At 37.7% G+C, this 20,675-nt stretch overlaps 2 protein-coding genes across 7 annotated transcripts in view; one reads left to right on the forward strand and one right to left on the reverse strand.

Moving 5' to 3' along the window:
• Positions 1-7,660, forward strand: part of CHST11 (carbohydrate sulfotransferase 11) — a 168,810-nt gene extending 161,150 nt beyond the window's left edge. For both annotated transcript variants that reach the window (XM_077178464.1, XM_054631634.2), the window contains exon 3: positions 2,885-7,660. In XM_077178464.1, the coding sequence (XP_077034579.1) occupies positions 2,885-3,733 (849 nt within the window). In that variant the 3' untranslated portion in view covers positions 3,734-7,660. The remainder of the gene's footprint in view (positions 1-2,884) is intronic.
• The window catches only part of SLC41A2 (solute carrier family 41 member 2), a 75,884-nt gene that overhangs the window by 18,872 nt on the left and 36,337 nt on the right, over positions 1-20,675 (reverse strand). The window contains exon 11 of one of the 5 annotated variants that reach the window (XR_013182329.1): positions 11,579-11,672. The exons of 2 other annotated variants lie outside the window; for them this stretch is intronic. Coding sequence is in view for 2 of the 3 variants with exons in the window: in XM_077178462.1 (XP_077034577.1) it covers positions 14,912-15,097 (186 nt within the window). In the remaining variant the exon portion in view is untranslated. Of the gene's footprint in view, positions 1-10,601; positions 11,673-13,302; positions 15,098-20,675 lie in introns of those variants that run through there. 2 more of the 5 variants (XM_077178463.1, XM_077178462.1) reach the window with 2 other exon arrangements.

Here is a 20,675-nt window from a genome sequence, read left to right on the forward strand (position 1 = left end):
ACAGCTCAGCCTGGGGTGTTGCTGTGTACTTAGTAAATGTGGCTTTTATCCCATTTCTTCATATTTTTTTCCATGTTAAAAAGAATGAGAGGAAAGTACCACTTGAAAATGCACAAGTGTAATCTTCTAAATCAATTTAAGTAGTACAAGCTCATTGGTAATTGCAAATACTAAGGCTGCAGTTTTCCCCTTACTCTAAATGTCTGAAAAGCTCATTAATGTTAATGTATGGGGAAGTGCTTAGCCTATTGATGGAGGAATCAAATCAGGAGCAAAGCAGAGCTCTACAAAGATTCATCTGCAGATTAGGGTCTGAAGCAACCATTACATTATCAAATCTGACCTTCTATCTAATACAGACCATAGAATCTCATCCACTTAATTCTGTATTTATCCTAAGAACAGCACCAGAAAATCAGATACAGTGCATTAACATAATGTAGCAATATTTTCCTTCCTTCCTTCCTTCCTTCCTTCCTTCCTTCCTTCCTTCCTTCCTTCCTTCCTTCCTTCCTTCCTTCCTTCCTTCCTTCCTTCCTTCCTTCCTTCCTTCCTTCCTTCCTTCCTTCCTTCCTTCCTTCCTTCCTTCCTTCCTTCCTTCCTTCCTTCCTTCCTTCCTTCCTTCCTTCCTTCCTTCCTTCCTTCCTTCCTTCCTTCCTCCCTCCCTCCCTCCCTCCCTCCCTCCCTCCCTCCTTCTGATACTTCCTTCCTTCCAACACTTCCTTCTTTCCTTTCCCCTTTTCCTCTCCTCTCCAACCTGGAGCAAACAGCATTCCTGTGCTATATGATTTTTGATGAAAATCTGCAGGAGGAGAGATTTCAGCTTTTTATTTGCAAAAGGGAATTTGTATGTCTGTGTGTTTGCATAGGGTTTTCTTTAGTGCTTTGAAAATTATTGACTGGTAACTAATGAGTATAGAGCTGGTTGAGATCCATTTCTTCTGTTTTTCTCTGAGGACATCATAAATTGAAAAAGGGATTTTTTTTTTTAACAGAAAAACTAATTTTCTTGAAAAATCTGTGTGGTCCTTCAGAACTGCTTTCTAACATCTAATTTGGAAACTCCCTGCCAGTCCGTTTTCCTAGGAAGCACGAAGCACATTTCACATCTGGCTTCTCATCACTTTGACTGTGACATAAAACTGCCCTTGAAGTGCACTTGGGAAATATCCAGGGGGATACCACACACGCATAAAAGACAAGCCAAGTTGTCTAAAAGAACTGCACTGGGCTAGTGCACATTTTAACCTCTAGCCATCATTTTACTGAACAGAGGAGCAAAAGAGATGAGGAAAGTATCATGGAATTCAGAGGAGAAGTGGTAGGTGGCACTGTGCAAAATACAGAGGTCCCAGGCTTGGCACATATACACTCTCTTGAAGAAAAAGTCCTCCTGCCCTGAGTTGAGCTACATCAGCCCCTTGGTGTTGCTCATACTATGGAGACATTTCTCTGCAACCCACCACAGCCCAGGCAGAGGGAGAGTCTCTGTTGCTCACGTGCTGCAAAAGCTTTTGCTGCCCTTTGGGTGGGTGAAACTTGGGCTCTTAGCACTACTAGTCTGTAACAAAGCAATTTCTATTTCTTTTCTCTGAAAAGCTCAGAAATCCTACAACTGGCTTGGTCCCATTTTGGATTTTCATTTGAGTTTTGACTCTAAGTTCATTTGGATTCTGTTCTTTGAGTTTTGGTGGGTTTTTAAAATAGGAATCATGTCTAAGTACTGCAATTGAAAGCAGAGATTTGACCCGTGACTGCAGGAACTGGAGGTTCAGAACTCCCAAGCGGGTGCAAAACCATTTCCCAAGGTTTTGCCTGGTATGTACTATTTTTTTCTGGTATACTGGCAGGGAGAAAGACCCCTATAACCAAAGGAACACATATAGCAGGTGCATAGAGTCTGCACTGCCTCAAATACTTCTTTTCAGTGTCCTGTGATTCATGTTAATTCAACAAGAAGGTACAAGATAAATACTTTTGAAAGATTCAGCATACAAGAAGGAATCTCAGACCTCCTTGCCTATCAAATAGGAAAGTCAATACTTGCCTTAATTCTTGTCTTTGAGGCTAAATTAGTTATTGAGCATAAGGTTCTTCAAAATTCACAGGTAAATGGTGTTAAATAAATGTAAATGACATTACTAACATCTTTTCACTGTTGCTTTGATGCAGTTTATTCTCAATAAGTAATAAGGTATTTATAGCAGTGAGGATAGGGCTGCACAGAAAATCCCCGTGCCATGCAGAGACACCTCTGAATAACCAAACACAGAAGCCCTGCACTGGCATGGTCTGAATGAATCTTCCTCTTGGGAAGTTGCAGGAATATCCATGGACTTCATTTATTCTGGCCATAGCTGTATAAGCCATATAGTCATAGTCAAGAAACAAGCCATGACTATTAAATTTTCTAACCAAAAAGACACCAATAACAAGAACACACAGTATTTTCACTTTGTCAAATTTTCCAGTATCTTCCTACCCCATCTTGGCAGCAAAAGGTCCAGCACTGCTGTAGCTGTGGGTTTAACTGCAGAGTGGAGGCAAAATTTGTTTTCCAGGCCTAAGAGAAGCAGTGACCACATCTCAAGATAAGGGTTCTGTAAATACATGTGCCACCATGCTGTGTAAGCACTTTTGCTCCTTAATATTTTCTTCCAAGCAAAGCTCTGGATACTCTGTGAACAGCATTTAATCAGTGTGTATCAAGAAGTTTTGAGACAAAAACAGTTTGTCTTCTAGAATAGTGTCAGTTGTACCCAGCCACATAATGAATTATTCCATGCAGGGAAAGATCTGCTTTTCTATGAATTTGTATAATAAGCAAAAAGGGCATTGAGCGTTTCCCAGCCCTTTACTTCTGGTGCCTGTGCTTCCTTTGCAGTTGTCCAACACAGCAATTCTTCATCAGATCAGACGAGACCAAGTGACAGACACGTGCCGAGCAAACAGCGTGTCCAGCAGGAAGCGCCGTGTGCTGACACCCAACGATCTCAAGCACCTGGTCGTGGATGAGGATCATGAAATGATCTATTGCTATGTTCCCAAAGTGGCCTGCACAAACTGGAAGAGAGTCATGATGGTTCTGACGGGAAGAGGGAAATACAGCGATCCAATGGAAATCCCGGCCAATGAAGCCCACGTGTCTTCAAACCTGAAGACTCTCAACCAGTACAGCATCCCAGAGATCAACCACCGCTTGAAAAACTACATGAAGTTCCTCTTTGTTCGCGAGCCTTTTGAAAGACTGGTGTCAGCCTACAGGAACAAGTTCACCCAGAAGTACAACACTTCCTTCCACAAACGATATGGCACCAAAATCGTGAGGCGCCAGAGGAAAAACGCAACCCAGGAGGCTCTGCGGAAAGGTGATGATGTGAAATTTGAAGAGTTCGTAGCATATCTCATCGACCCACACACCCAAAGAGAAGAGCCCTTCAACGAGCACTGGCAGACTGTGTACTCCCTCTGCCACCCTTGCCACATCCACTACGACCTCATAGGAAAGTACGAAACACTCGAAGAGGATTCAAATTACATTCTCCAGCTGGCGGGAGTAGGCAACTACCTGAAATTCCCCACCTATGCAAAGTCTACGAGAACTACTGATGAAATGACCACAGAGTTCTTCCAGAACATCAGCTCCTTGCACCAAACACAGCTGTATGAAGTCTACAAACTTGATTTTTTAATGTTTAATTACTCAGTGCCAAGCTACCTGAAATTGGAATGAGGGATGGGTTGTGGGGAAAGAGGGGAGAAAAAGCCTGTTTTATTTAAGATTTTTATTTGTCATAATAAATATGGAGAATGGGTTATTTTGTAAATTAATATTTTCTTTTTTTGAATGATGCTGCAAGCAGCACAGTCAAAATTATTTAAATCAACTGTAAGAAAGGACAGCTCTCTTTGCAGAGTAACGGGATTGTGATGATCTAGCTGTAGAAATGAATAATACTGCTACACTGTTTAAACCAATGGTAATTGTGTTCTGGTGAATTTCATTGATCTTGCATTCCTCCAGTTCTAATTAATGTTATTTATACTTATTTAAAACATTGTCTCTTGGTAGGTTTCACTTCAGCAGCAGAGATAGGATAACATGTGGACTGTTAACAAAGGAGTCTGGTTTTGGGCTTTCCTCAATTTCCAGCTTGCTCTGGGTAATAATATTCTTCCATTAGGCAATGATGCAGGTAAATATGGGAATATGGAAGCGTGGGTTCTGGAACCACACGCTTTGAGAAGATTGGTGAAAATAAGTTCTTTAGAAAGTAATGTTGCACTCCATACTAGTACAAAATCTATCTTTCTAGGCCTGAAAAAGAAAAGTAACCCAGATTTGGGTAGATTCATGGGTATCTAATACCCATGACTGAAAGAAACATTCCTTAGGTGTTCTTAGGTGTATTCCTTAGGAAGAGAAACCATGAACCTTTTATAAGTCTTAATGATTTTTTGGAGAATATGACCACTCTCACTGGCTCTTAATTTGAAGCCTCCCAGCCCAAATGAATTGGGGATGGTCCATCAGAAAAGAATCAGCATTTGGAAAGTGGCTGTAAGAGATTTTTTGAATGCCCAAAGCAATTGGCATTGACTTAATTCATATCCAGGATGGAGCTGTGGGGACATCCATCCTCTTCAAGTCATGCCTCCTTAATTGATCCTAAGATGGGCAACCAACTGGTAATGATACGTTGCTGTAAACAATCTGGGCATGTAATTTGAAAATTCAAAAAGTCATCTTCATGTTGATTAAGCATGCAAGGCAATAAAAAAGGTCTCATCTTCCTACATGATGGATCCATGGCTTTTTCCTAGGGAGGAGAAGAAACCTTCTTTTTTAGCTGATGCCTAAATGCCATTGACAGGAATTTTTCTAAGTTCTGATGTGTTAGAAATTCATCCAAGTCATCTCTAATGTAAGACCATAACCTTTTTTCTTAAGGGGAATGTCTCAGCAGCAGTTGTTTTGTGTTTAACTGCTTTTTGGGATGGCAGATTGTTTTGGGTAAGCAGATAGTAATCTATACACAGCAGATAAACAATGAAAAATGGTATTTCAGTGTGGTTCTGTTAGCCAGCTAGTGGGAGCAGAAAATCAGGCTTCTCCAGATGTTTGCTTCAGTTGGATGCAGGTGAGGGAATGCTCTGTAGCCACCTCAGCATCCACAGGCAGCTGATGGGCAAAAGGAGGCAGAGGCTAAACTGACACTTGTAAAAATATCAGATTTGTTTTAAAGTTGATAGATGGTTAAAAATGGGGGGTTTAACTTGCCTGCATGTCAATCTTTTGATCAAAACAAACCCTTTCAAAAAAGACTGATGATTTAAATAAACTCAGCTCAAGGCAGAGCTGTTTCAACAGTATCAGAGCCAGATCGTGAAAAATGTCAAATTGTACAGTAGCCAGTAATATCCACTGAATTGTATTTGTTTCCAGGACACAGATGTGATTAAAGAAGAAAATAGTTTGCATTTTATTTGATAAAAATAAGTTGCTGAATAAATCTCATTGAAAAACTAACATAACAAACAGCAACTGAAGGCCTTTCGCAATTGGATTTGGTCTTAGGCAGGATTCAGGTCATTATTTTCTCTATCATACCATACAAATAAATCTCTTATCCATTCTGGAACAGCCACAGTTTTCATAACCCACCCCCTATTTATAACCTGGAGCACTGGACCAGTGGCTGACAAGGGTCAGGCTGGCTGGCTCACCCCTCTGAATTCCTGGTCCATTGCTAATTACTGGTTGTTGTTTTACTTTAAAGCAGTTTAGTCTCATTTAGAGTGTGTGGAGCTGTACCTCTCACAGTGCCCTGGCCCTCTTATGTTCCTAGTTCAATGGTTGTATGTTTGTTAAGAAAACAACTGTCTGAGGCAGGTTGCCCTCTTCCTCCTCACAATACTTCCTACAAGCTATTTGTGTGTTAGTTTGGTCTTGCATCCACAGTGCTCATATTCTGGTCCAATTTTCTTCTCAGTCAGCTCTTAATCCATCCAGCAGAATGTGATGTGATTTTTTTCATTTAAGACAAAAGTTTCTTCAGAAAGTAAATATTTAAAGAACAGGGTGTGCTTCCCCCTTTCCTTTTGTACTTTTCTCTGGCACCATCACCACATTTTTATGCATTCTGAAATATTCTCTGTAGTTTCACAGCTTTGGAGACACCAAACCTCTATATGGTAGCTGTGATAGAAAAGCTTTAAGTGAAAAATGTGTTCAGGAGATCTGAGGGCTGACCGTTCCTCCAGCCAGGATTTTTAGCAACAGCTTTGGGTTGGATTACCTAAATTCTGGCTCCCCACAGAGGGTAGCTTCTATGGGTGGATGCTCAGCACTGAGTATGCTTTTATGTGGACTTCAGTGGGTGCATGAAATCCCTTGCTTTTGAAAAACCTTGATCCCAAACTACTACAACCTGGCTATTTAGTGCATTATATCTGTTTTGAGGTGCTGTGAATGGGTTGTAGATCTGTGTTTAAAATGAACAGCTGACATGCTGGATATGATCATGTCCTGTGTAGTGAGCAGCAAGCCCTCACCAGCTCAGAGCAGGATTGCAAATGCTAAAGAATAGCCATTTCTTTGGCCTATTTGGCATGCTGTTTTGACTGAGCCAAAAAATCTGTCTTTCCACTGCAGCTACACAGAAGGACATTCAGGGTTGCAGCCACCACCTGCCATGGGGGGGCAGCCAGAGAACTGGGTTGGTTTTATCCTCTAACTCTTCCCTGGTTTTCCCAGCTGGAGGAGAAGAGGAGCTGGTCTGCTCCTGAGTTCTGCCTCTCTCCCAGCTCTATTTCTGCTGTGGCCACAGCTGGTCCTGGGAGACAAATGGGCAGCACAGAGCCACATCAAAATGTGAAACACAGACATGCCCATGGGGCTGGAAAGGGCCACCTGGGAAGCTGCTGTTGTAGAAGGGCGTGCATTAATTATGTCTAGTAATGATGAGCACATAGAGAACATCAGTAGGGGAATTCCTGCTCCCCACCTCTGTCCCCAGCCACCTCAAAGCTGCTGGAGCAGTGATCCTCATCTCTGAGCAGCTGTTGCCTCCTTGTCATTTGGCAGGGCCAGCCCTGAGCCCAGCAGTGCTGGTGGCTCTGTACTTGGCATGATACCCACAGCTGAGGGGTCGTTCCCCCCAAAGGCATCAAGCACCTTAACTTGGAGTGCAGGCTGAATTTGGCCCATATGAACATGGTGGAGACTGTTGGGTGGTGGGATGTTCCCCCAAACCTGGCTCAGTCCATTCTTCAGCCTCTTCATAAATCATGTCCATTATGACAGAAACATGCAAACTGCCTGAACCATGCGCTGTATAAGAGTGAAATAAATAATCCACAAGCAGAAGTGCTTTTAGAAGTAAGTTGACCCCAGATGTTTTAGGGTTTCACTGTAGTCTGCTGCACTTTTCAGGTACAAAAAGGGACTGTCCTTACTATTACTCTTGTTACAGAGAGTGTTATTTTCTTACATGCATGCACAATACAATGTGTACGAATAATTTAACATCAATGTGGGGTTGGATTTTTTTTTAACCTATTTGTATGCAGTAGAAGGCTTGTTGTAGAGAAGTATCTCCTTATACTTAAATATACTGTTAATAAAGCAAAAAAGATAAATTATACATTGCCAACACAAGCGTGACCTGCTCATGAGTCTTTCCTTAAAAAAGCCATTCAAGCCTGATTATTTTTCTAAGTAACTTCAATTAAATTGAAGAAAGAAAATTCCTCTCTGTGTGCTTTATTTATGGCTCATGCTTTCAGGGTGGATTTTTCAGGGTGGGATTTTTGTCCACACAGCTTTGCTTTCTTACCTGCCTTATTGTATATTATAGGCAGGACACACTGAAAACTCAAAATTATCTACTCCTGTGGAGCAGGAGAAATCCCTTGGTGGGGTTCAGTGGGCAGAGCAACCAGGGAACCGAGCCCAGGAAAAGGGGAAGCAACAGCTGCAGAACTCAAACATGGATGGAGGGAGGGAGCTGGGGGCTTTACAAAATTGAAATCACTTGCACACAAACCCAGAAACTTCCATTCTGGGGGTAATGGAGTAAGAAATGGCCTCTCTGCACAGCCTTGGGTGCACAGCTTTTGTGTGGTTTCCTTCATTGCTTGTAAGATAGTGGAAAGAAAAGACCAGTCTCTCATACTGCCACAGAGACTGAAAAAATTGGATTTGCACTAGTGAAGGAAACTTGAGGATCTGTCGTTTTGGCAAGCCTCAATTTTTCCATTAAATAACTGCAAATTTACAAAATCCCTTCCTATTTATATCCACCAGCTGCCCCGTGGTACTGGCCTCAGGAAGCTGCTGTAGGACAGGAGAGCTGGCAGCAGCAGGGCTGTGGGCAGCACCCTGGCACTGGGAGATGGATGGGGAGCACTGCAGGGTGTGACAAAGTGACAGGATCCTGCACAACTGAAGTGTCCTCTGGCCCAAATAAGAGATTAAGTCCAGTAGAGATGATGCAAAGTTTGAAGAAAGACTGTTCCTGTGGTCATAACCTGCTCCCTGTGCAGGCATGAACTCCAATACTTCCAAACTTTGTTTGGATAAAAACATGTATCATTCAATTCCATCATAATTACGAAAGAATTTAAAATGTGGAGAATGGGAAGGAAAAGAGAAATAAATCAAGCACGTGCAGCCAGCAGCAGAGCAGCAATCAGGGCATATGCTTGCCAACCAGCAGCACCATGCCTTTCTCACTAGCTATGTTACACATCATCACGTACCAGACTCCTGATGCCACACAAAAATAAAATATCTTGCTTTTCCAGTTGCACGTACAACTTTACCAAAGATTGAAATTTTTGAAATATTAGTCTGGTTTATTCCTCAGTGCACTGAAAGAAGTATCCAAATGCCACCTCCCCAGATTGCATGCTAATCAATTTTATAAAGAAATCTATGTTAAAAGAGTAAAATCAACTTCATCTTCTCTATTGGCATGACAAGAAGCCACCTGTTTCCCCTATTACTTGAAATGTCACTCTACTGATGTGCTCGAGCCTCTAGACTCTGAGATTCAACTCACTGTCAATAAAAACCTTCTGCTGGCTAAGTCAGAGGCATTAAGGACCTAGAGTAGTGACTTATTCATGGAGGAAAACATATAGAAAATATTATTATTCCTTTATACATTATTTAAAATATATTTTGCCAATATTTTAATAAGATTACTGATTTTGACATTGACTGTCCCTATTTTTTGAGTAAAAGCAACCTGAGCTAACATTCCTTTAGGAGCACACATCCTAGCACTATGCAACAAATGGACAGATCATTTTGGAAAATGAGACATAGCATTTGTAGTAAAATTATGTGGGTTTGAAAATCTCATTTCAATCAGAGTTTTTAATTAAAAAACAAGCAACCAGCAAAGCTGTTTTCCTCAGTCAGAGAAAAAAAAAAATCAAAGTTTATTCCTTGGTTTCTCTTTTTTTCACTAATACATAAAGCTGTCAGGGTAACATACAGCTGGGTGATAACAGTTTACCCATTAGGCTTTGGCTTGTTCTAAAAACTAGAATTTTACTGTAGCAATTCATGCCTTTTTAGCAGAACGAGATCTCTGTGCTGTCAGCAGGTATTTGCAGCCCTACATCAAGTCAAAATCTGCAACCCACAGCAGCCCAAATTTTCCATAAAAGCTTGGGCAAAGTCAGGGTTTAACCTTTATCTAAGCCTTTCTTAAGCTTAATTTATTCAGACTTCCTTTAGCAAATAACTATTCTAGCTAAAACTGATTTAGTTTTATGTCTGAAATAGAGGGTTTGTTTTTTTTTAAGTGATTGCTCTATGAATGACATCAATCACTGCATTTTTTACTATTTTTTAAACTTCAAGTAAATTAATTTAGATAGAAAGGTCAAATCAGAGCAAGCAGCCACGCTGTGGAGAGACAACCACTGTGTCCAGGTAACTTCAAATGTAAATCTGAGAACTTAGCATTATTAAATCCTGAGGATCTGTTCAGAAGGTGTCTACCATATAATTAATTCAGGATTTCACTTGCACCCCATTTCACTTGCAAAAAGTGAATTTAGAATTAGAATTATTCAAGGAAATTCAGATTTAGAATTATTCAAGGAAAGCACTTCCTCTACCTTTTAAGACTTTAAGCAACTGTTGAAGAGGAAACAATCTCCCAAAAGAGCAAGTTGAAGAATGCTAAGTAAGGAAGAAGCATATTTCAAGTATAGTTTGGACTGAGAAATAAAAGCATAAACAGAGGATATGATGAACTAGCCTGCATATTAAATAAATAACTAGCAGGACTTGAAACCAGCTTTTTTAGCTGCAGAGAAGGTAAAGCCCATCCAGCCCAGCCAATGCTGAATGACTCCTGCTCTTGAGTACCCACCTGGAATATGGCAATCTTGTATATTTAGTTAACATACTGGTTCTTAGCTTTAACTGTGAATTATTCATGTCTTGATAATATTGGATTCCCCAGAGTATTCATGCACAGCATGCAGGATGATCAAATTTTCATTAAACTTAACCGAAAGACTTTCCTTTAGGAAATGACAAAACACACTTTTTTTTCCTAGTTCTTTACTGACCTATATATAAAAAACACTGTTTATTTAACTTCAAATATATATGAGTAAATGATAATCCGAAAGATTACTAAACAACAGACTGAAGTGATTAGGAATGGATTAGAGAACACAAAACAGTGTATGGTATCACAACAAATCCAGTCAGAAAGAAAAGAAAAATCCTACTAAGAGACTTCACAGCACTTCTAGTCCTTTTAGTACTGTTTGTGAACATTACCTTACTTTTTCCAAAGAAGATTATAATTCAATTATCATATTCTGTTGCCATTTTCTGCACCTCTGAAGAGACTCTCATTTGCAATAGCAATTTTACCATTACAATAATAATAAGGAATTTCAAACATTTCATTTCACAGAGCACTTATGCTACTGTTTCATGACATGTATTCTGAGGCTATTCTTGCACTTAAGAGAGCTTTTTGTGACACTCACAACTGAAGTGAAATAGCAAATACATTAAAAAGATGATAGGTCTCATTTTGAATCCTGATTCTGCAAACTGTACCGCATTTGTAAAATCCTCATGCTGTTCTAATCTTTGTATGAGGAAAGTCTAATTTTGTTTGCAAATTGTAAAAAGGAGTGAAATTCATTTGCTGCTCACCAGTTTCTCATCAACATCCTAAAAATCCCAGTGAAATTAATATATTAAACATGGGAGTGGGATATAATTTTGCCAATTAAAACATTACAGATTAAGATCTACAGTAATGCTATAAAAATCAAAATATTGATCTATATATGTTAAAAGAAGAATCTTCCCCTATGTCAAACAGCATAATAAAGCAGAGGAACAATCCTGGCTATATAATTACTCTAAAAAGGAGCTGGAGTCATTCAGTAACACACTAGAATGATTATTTTCAAAGCATTACACAGGAAAAGAAAACACCTATGGTATGAAACACTACTAACTCCACATTTTAAAGCTGCACCTGGCTGTACTTTACAAATAAGATTATCCCTTTTCATGCATACTCACAGAGCCATTGAGATGGTCACAGAGTCCTTCAGAATGGAAAATAACACACACTTCAAATAACCTGCCTGTAGTTCTACTCCCCTTAGAGATATTTCTGAAGTAGAGGAAAAAAAATAGCAGACAATTAGAAAGGCCAAACAAGACCACCCCAAGAGTCACTCAGCACCAGGTTACAGACAGTAACTTGTAAGGCAAACCACCTGCAGCTTCTGGCTGGTCTAGCTCATCAGCAGAATAAAAATGGAACAAGAAGTTCCAAGAGGAGCTTTAGGACGACCCACAACTTAAAAGAGGTGAATGAGCTAATAAAAGCAAGAATCAAAGGAAGTGCTCCATGCTGACTCAAAAGCAAAGAGATGTGAACCAGCCATAGCCCTAATTAGGCAGATTAGAAAGGAAGGTTTGAAAGAATCTTCTGGCAGCCTGAGAGGAGGAAAGGACTTAATGAATTTTAAAACCAAGAGTCATCATTTTATCTGCAAGATTATAAAATATGGCTATTTTGATAAAAAGAGACAATAACATCTCAGGATGTCCCTTTCAATTCTATGTTTTAAGCAGTACAAAAAGCACACAATTTGTCTCTGACAGAATTTCTGCTAACATTTCTCACCCACACATGAAGTGAAGTAATTCACTATTACTGGGCTTTTTTAAAAAATCAAGTAGGTGGAATGCTGTGAAGAGACTGACTTGACTAAAATTAAAATTGGTTAAGGGTGTTCAGCTTTTGAGTACTTGAAAAAATTCTCTGGTATCCAAGCACTCTTTTGTGCCACCTCCCATATTATCCTCACAGCTGGAATACATGAAATGTGGTAAGAGTTGTTTGCCTTCTTAACACGAGGTAGCAGACTTTCTAAAGCATGTAAGTCCCTAAAATGCTCCTTTCATATAGGAATCAAACCCCTTTGACATCATAGATTATTTATTCCTTGGTTTTCCGGATGTCAAGGTTTTTCCTGTTTTATCAGTGTCGCACTTCTTTCCTCACTAAAGTTCTTCTTTAATCGTATGTAAGAGCATTCTTTTTTTCTCCCTCACTTCCACCCCTCCCTAAAGTATCTCTTTTTACACCTCTTCCCTAAATCCTTTCAACACAAGTTATATTTTTCTTCCCTTCCTGAGAAACACGTTTGGCTGTGCCTTTTGATTCTTTTCTCCAAATAACTTCCTTCTGTTTGCTCTTGCCTCTGATAATGAATGCTTTGTGAAAGTCTGCACCTTTTTCTGTCCCACAAAATGGGTTTTGCTCTCTCAACCATGAAATGGACTGTCCCCTTTTTCAACTAACAAATTTTTCCATTATAATTTCCCATCACTTATTGTTTTCAAGCCCAGATAATTTCAGTCTGGCAATACACTTCCCTTTTTCAAATTTTACTTAATTTTACTCATGTAACATTTCTTCCCCTCTTTGGTAATCTAAACAGTCACACTGTACCAACAGTTGCTTATTTACTGGGGAAATATTTAGGATACTAATCACTAAGGATACTGCCATACTACAACTCCCTCATGCATTGGATCAGACAAGATCACATGTATCTCAAGAAATTTTAATTTTTAAGAATCCTACAATTAATTTTAAAATTACCCTAAAGTCCAATAACTATAATAAGTGCATGAAATGTCAGTTGAGTTGATTCAGATGGCAATTTTAACAAATACAAAAATTTGCATCTACAGCTGTATCAAAAATAAATAACCATTGTTGGAAAAAATTGAGTTTCTTCTATTCCATTTTAAACATTTTAATAATATTTCCTGAAATGCTACATACAAGAAGCTATTTTAAATAACATTAATACAAATTAAAAAAAGTCAGAGAACCTGAAGTTGTAGAAAGATTTCATCTTTCTCTCACATAATAAAAGACATAATACATATGATTCATTCAAACAACTATATTATAATAACAGCAAGAAAATGCTTAAATAAAAAGATTTAAATGAGGGAGCTAAAGTTCAGGCATCTAAAGCCATGTGTAGGCACTGAATAGCTGGTTTAATTTTTAAGATTGCAAACACTTTGAACTTCCAAAGAGTTGAAGATGACCAACACATATAGAAGTCACATTAGCATTTATCCACGTAATCTACTCATCTGAGTAGGTCCATCAAATTAAAAAGCATTTGTATACATAAAGCAGATGACCAATGTTTACAAGATTAAACTATATGCTGATATATGGATTCAGTTGTCTTATTTAAATCTCAAAATTTAAAACTTTCAATCACAACAGTTAAAATACAATTTGTTTATTTCATTATGCATTTTGGATGTGTGCAGTAGTCTTCTAAAATTTATGCTGTGAGGAACTCCCAGTAGATTTTAAAATAGAGCAATTAGTACCTTTTTTTCCAAAATGGCAACCAGAGTCCTCCTGATCAATGTATTATTTGAAATATTCAGGTCTACAAATAAGAGAAATAATTGAGAAGCCATACATTTTCTTATTGACCATATTATTTGCATGGCTTGAAAGCAGAGATTTCTACTTAGAAATTGATGACATAGGTCTGGAATTTGAGAAGTTTACGTAACTGCCTAAGGGCCTATAAAAGAAACTTCATCTTTTATACTGCAAGTTTAAGCAGGGATCAGTATATACAGTTAAATCAACACCTCTAAATACTTCATTAAAATCAGGATACTGGCCATCACAACACCATTAATATCAGTTAGTTAAACATCTTTTCAGTTGCTACATGAACATACACTTTTCAACACAAGGAGTTTTAACCATTCACCCATTAATAGTGACCAGATCAGTGTCACATTATTATTTGCCTTTTCTACTTTTGTTCTAATAAATCCCAACAGGAAAATAATTAGGTTGCTCATTTTAGCGCAAAGAAAACGGGCTGAGTCCTGCAGACACTTTTCAAGTGTCTAATTTTATAAACACTGATGGTCATATTCTTCTACAGAAAATAAAGCCTGTGACAAAATGTGTGGACCATAACAGTCATTATTGGTGTCAAGTCTACAATGGTCAGAGAGCTGCAGCACTGAAATTGCAAGGTAAGAACATATCATCAACTCTTTAGGCAATTTAAAACTTGATGAAGGATTCATCTGCCCTTTATTGTGTCTACTCAGATATCTTCAGCTACCTCCAACCCACCTTGGTTTCAGAAAAAAGCTCTCACGTACTGTAGTTCCATCCAAGTTTTTAAAAGCAAACCAAACTATAATCATTAAGGCTGTTTCATGTCTGTGTCAACTGGATTTACTTAGACCAAAAGGAACAAACACTTTGAGGACCCTCAAGTGGAGTGGGCAGTCTTGTCAATATTCCAGGAAAAGTCATTGCATCCATCGGAATAATTAGTCACCAACATCACCATCTCTGTCACCTATGAGCCACAGAAAATGAAAACCTATAGCTAATAAGGCAGTTCCAAGCAGATCTCCCAGTGCAGTAAGATAAGGGATAGAAAAACTATCAGGGTCTTTTCCTTTTTTCCAGAAGTGGTGCACCATCCAGTCAGCAATCCACAACAAAGTAAACACCTACACAACATCAAACAAACAAAATCTGTATTATTATCCTGTAAGTTACATCAAAAGGAAGTCAACAGCCATCATTATTGTCTCCATACTAGACCAAAGTGTTGCATACCATTGCTTTTGAAAAATACAAATAATTAATATTAATTAATTCTAGACAATTAAAGTGCCGCACTTTAAAGCCAGAGAGAAGGACGCTTAGACAATTTCTCTCAATCACAGGCATTGCTGGAAGGAACATATAGAACTACTGAAAGCATTTTTCACCCAGACTATGCTTGAGGACTTCTGAAAATGGCAGGAAAAACCAAAAAAGTTCCACCAAACACACAACTGCACTTCTCTTACAACACATCACTCTGTACAGAGAGAAAATAAGTAGGGATTTGAGATAATTCAGAATCAAATCATGTTGCCCCACATGAACACACTCAACCCAGGCATAATTCCTGTTTGGACAGGTTTAGTACTGAAATCAGACGTGATATAAAGAATAACAGGTCAAATTAACAACAGTTTCACCTGGGTTGTGTGAACTGCAAAAAAATGGCCTAGAATCTACTTTTATGGCTGAAAAAACACCTTCAGCCCTCCTGCAATAAGGCACACCTGCAATATATATTATGAAATTGTCACTCCGGGCTGAATTTTTCCCAAAGTAAAAGATTTAATTCCCATCTGTGAATGTCTGAACATTTGAGAGGCTTGATCTTCATATGAAAGATATGCATAATTATTAACCCAATTTTAGAAAATAATCCTTTTAATGTTGCACAGCTGTATGATAGGGGATTCTGGTTCAGTGGAATCATGTGGTGCAGAATGGCACAAGATGAATGGAGAAAGGGCCACTAACTGAGTTTCATTTCTTCTTGTAGCCTCTAAGAAGATGCTAAAGTTGAAATAAATTCCATATTTTAGGTATTTTTAGTTAATCAGATCTTTAAGAAGGGTAAACTTAAGACATGTACTACCATAATTAATTTTTCAAAACTCTACTATCTACATTTAAAATAATGTAGGTATCAAAAGTAGTAAAAAGTACAACAATATTTTATTTACTAAATAATCAATTATCAGCATCAAAAGCATGCTTATAAATGCATACACTCATTCACTGAAATATTGATCATATAGTTGAAAGACACTTCTCCACTGTAAGTACAGCAAAATGAATATCATACAAATAATTGTGTTGAAAAAGTTTCTCAATTAATCCTTGCTTTGCAAAACTGTATGTTAAAATACAAGCCTGAATTTATAATTAAAAAAAAAAAAGAAAAAAAGATAGAAAGGAGGAGTATTTGCTTAATGAAAATGCATGGCTTATTTATATAAATGTATATTTTGAAAAGGGAACTCTGTAGTCTAAGCTAATTATGCAAGTCCTAGGTGCGCTGACTGGAATCCAAACAAATATATTTAAAACAGATGTTTTCTTTGGAAGATGATCAGATTCCTTGAGTCAGCTCCTTCTTCTTACAGAGACAAAAAGAGGCCTGTTTATAAAAGATCCTGCACATTCCCATCTCCTGCAGGATGTGCTCAGAGGACGCTGCAGTGCCCCACATCCACAATGGTTACGCATGTTCCATTGGAAGATAGGGGCATTCATTCCAAGAAAAATATACACTGTCTTTATATAACACAACCAATTAGACATAACACACACACTCCATTTTAGATGACAGTGTTCACTTTTGACTCAAAAATCACAGCATGAAAACCTTTCAGTTGGCTGTTTTCCATCCTGAAATTAGACTACAGTGTTAAGTGGGCAGTTTGGAAACTAAGCTTTTGTGAACCTTCCCAAATAATTTTTTTTGCTGTATTAATGTACAGGTGCGCAACAAATAATGCAAATTATAATGTCTGCTTTTTGTAAGTCATAAGAAAAAATTATAGCTGATTATATTAACTGGTGCTTGTAACAGTATGTGATGGCAATCAGGACTTAGTGCTCACAGATTAAGTTATGAGACTGCAGTTCCAGCCTTCACTTATTTTGGTGAAGGAATGATGAGATCATCCATCATGCATTTGCATGGCTAGAAACTCACATACATTTAAGAATTATTTGGCTCAGTCTTTGGAAATGGTTACTTATTTGTTCACATCAGTATTTAATGCAAGACTGAATCGACGTGACTAAGACTTCAAGAAGATTTTGCTTCTCATCACTGTTAAGGCAATCAAAGTCATCAATCAAATTATTATTTTGGGGGAAAAAATAAAATAAAGAAAAGGGAAAAAAAATAAAATAAGCACCCTACTATGAGTTTGCTGAATTTTTGAAAGAGTCTTGAATTCAAAGTGATAAGTGACTCAAAAAGATCTGACAGATTAAAAAAAAGTTGTAAAAGAGACATTGCAAGATGACACTTCACATTTTGTGAGATTTTTTTATTTATCAGTGACAGATACTTCTGTCAGTAAATTGATGCAGATGGCACAGCAGTAGAAACACTGTGCATTTCTGCCCTGCAGTCATGCTATGAAGAAGAAAGCCTTACTTCTCCCAATGGTAAACCAGCTGGTTTTGAGGGAAAAAAATAAAGGGATGAACATCACAGAAAAGCCTAATAATACAGTACAAAAATTAGATGTTTAGAATGAAATGCTGTAGAAAATTACTAGGAAAACTTGTAAATACATGCAGCACTGTTCAAGATATGAGCTGAAATTATTTAGTATAGAAATTATTTAATATAGTTTTCTGCAAAAAGGAGATGAGTAGTAGTAGAATTATGAATAAAAGCTCTAGGAATTCTTCCACTCTGAAGGATGAAATAACTGCAGGCTTTAAGAAAGGGAAGAAATAATCAAATATCTATCTATATAAAAAGATCTGGCTAAGAAATGAAAAGACACTCAATAGTCACTGATCAAGAAAAAAAGGGCCCCAGAGACAGGATTGCAAAAATACTAGTAAAATTCCAGATGTTTTAAAAGGAAAATCTTGCTATATTATTATCGTCATTACAGGGGAAAAAATCACAATCAAAAGAGAGGAAAATTAAACTAAAGGCATGATCAGACTTAGACTGCATTTCTAAAAATCACCCTTTGGTCTCACTGTCAAAAAAAGTCCTCAGAAGCAGCAGAATACAGTAATTAGAGTAGGAGGGAGGGGAAAATCTTGAAAAATTCTAATGATGAAGAATCTAAAAATAAGGAATATAAGTACTCACATTATTTGGTACAACAAAGGACGGAAATTGAGAGTAATTCTTGATACTGAACTTTCTGACTCAAATTATGAATTTCAGATTGGAAGTAAAACTGAACATGAATACTTAAATATAAGTGAGCTTAACTATTTTGAAAGTTCAAATCTTATGACTGCAAGACTAGAAATGGGAACATAACACACTACTAAGCAGTTTTTTTTCCTTTGTTATTGTGTACTAAATTTACTTTCATTCTTTCAAGGTCTTTAGATACAAATAACAAGGAAAGTTAGGTGAAGAAAAGTTATTTTTAATCTTTTGCATGTAGTACATCTGTATTTTCTCATGGAAATAATTTCTTATGATTCTTAAAATGGGAAAAGACTGAAATTCTATTATTTAAAATAAAAATACATAACTCCTTCCAAACGTTCCTAATACTGTCTAGGCTTCCTATAGCCTAATTAATAAGTTGCAGGATGCTACAATATTTTTATTGTTTCTTTCATCTGGAATGTCAATATGTCATGTGGACATGTCAAATTGGATGCATGTGGATGCATGTCAAATTCACAGTGATAAAAATGTAATATTCAAATGAAGAATATTTGTAAAACAGCATAGAATTGTTCACTTTTATTATTTGCTGTGATAAGTTAATTGCAACACCAAGCTGGAAAATTAAACTGTTAAACTGCCTGTTGCTATTACTGATGATTCCAACTTAAATTTTTTACATCTGAAGATGCATTACAAAATAGTTGCATTCTATTACTTTAGACAGGAAACACAGATGTAAATAAACTGAGATAATCTTTTTCAAATGTGTTTTAAGTCTCCTTTACTTTAAAAATTATACTGAATCAAAATTTACCCATAACTTCACTATGAAAATATCTGACATTTACTGGATAAGAACTCTTACAAATCTATGAAATTCAAATGTAAGTTTATTTGTTTGTTTTTTTAATTATGACTAAAAAATCCCATTTAAGAATCTCTAAAGACTACTGTGTTCTGACTGTCGTTCTCACCAGAGTTATGATTTAGGTCTTCCAGTGGCTTTGACCCTTCATGAAGTTAATTTTCAAATTATGCATGACATGTCTCCAATTTTAAATGGCTTTTGATGAAGTAGTAACTGTAAAGTGCTTGTAGTAGATCTACACCGAACTCTCTGAGTTTCCAGTTCTACAGCCAGAAATATATAGTCAGTGAACTCTCAGACTAGGGACTACTCACATTTTTCAGAAGACATTTTTCTGCACGATTTTCTCTGGTAGAGTATCTGGCATGTGTCATGTCCAGAGGGGACAAGTCACTGTTTCCTCTAAACATGCAGAGATTTCCTTTATTGCCGGGCTGCAAAGAAAGCACTGAACAGCAAATCTTTTCTTATTGCTGTTGTTTGTGTTGTAGGTAAGTGGCATCAGCTCCTCTAAGGTATCCAAGTACCCAGACAGCACAGCATACACTGATGTCAGCCTAAGACCTCTTTGAAGTAAAAAAAAAGAATACCTCTTTAACTGAAGTTGTTTCTGAGTCAATTTCATTATATTGACCTAATTTTGTGGGAAGGAACTCTTTTTTTTTCTTTTGGATTTCAGTTTGAATCAAGTTTTTCATATTGCAATCTTGATTTCTTTGTAGCTTTGCCAGACACCCTGGTTTCACCAAAATAGTCCTAATTTCAGGCTGTTTCTCAGCTATCTGCTAGGATGCGTAACCCAGACCAGTAAGTGCTCTGGTATGCTCATACACAAGCACTTTGAGCCCAGCCTTCTGGAGGCAAAAATGACAAATCCCTGCTATGACTTGGTAGGATCTGGGCTTCTACCCCAGACAGCAACATGGCTGGAAAGGAAGGAGCTGTTGGTACCCATGGTCAGACCCCAATGAGTCTAGCAAGTCTGCTTGTCATGCTGCAAGGAGAAAGCACTGAACATACAGAACTGTCCAGATCTGGGCTGGGCTTTCCGTATTTCCTTGAAATATAGTCTCTTTAGCAGTTATACACTTCATCGTTTGGAAGTAACCTTTCCTGTTAGAAAAAGCAATATTTGAAATGCATCAATATTTTGTCTATAAACACAAATTTCCTTTTTTCTCTGTAACGTACAGTGTATCCCACAAGCTATGTTTCCACATTAAAGAGGCCCATACCATCATTAGAATCCCCACATTGGTGAGAAATCCTAGACATTTTTGATGTAAGCAGGAAATTGTTATGAGCACTGCTGAATTCTTGGTTTTCTATTGCCCCAAACAGCCCTGAAGCACTGCAAAAGTGACTTCACAGCTGTGCACATCTGACCTTCACTGGATAAGAATAATTTTGGAATTACATATTTGCTTGGTAATAGCTCTGGCAATCTCCTATTGTTTGTTTATTCCCCAAGACTTTAACATAA

The sequence above is a fragment of the Agelaius phoeniceus genome, chromosome 5, assembly GCF_051311805.1.
Source record: "Agelaius phoeniceus isolate bAgePho1 chromosome 5, bAgePho1.hap1, whole genome shotgun sequence".
Lineage (NCBI taxonomy): Eukaryota > Metazoa > Chordata > Aves > Passeriformes > Icteridae > Agelaius > Agelaius phoeniceus.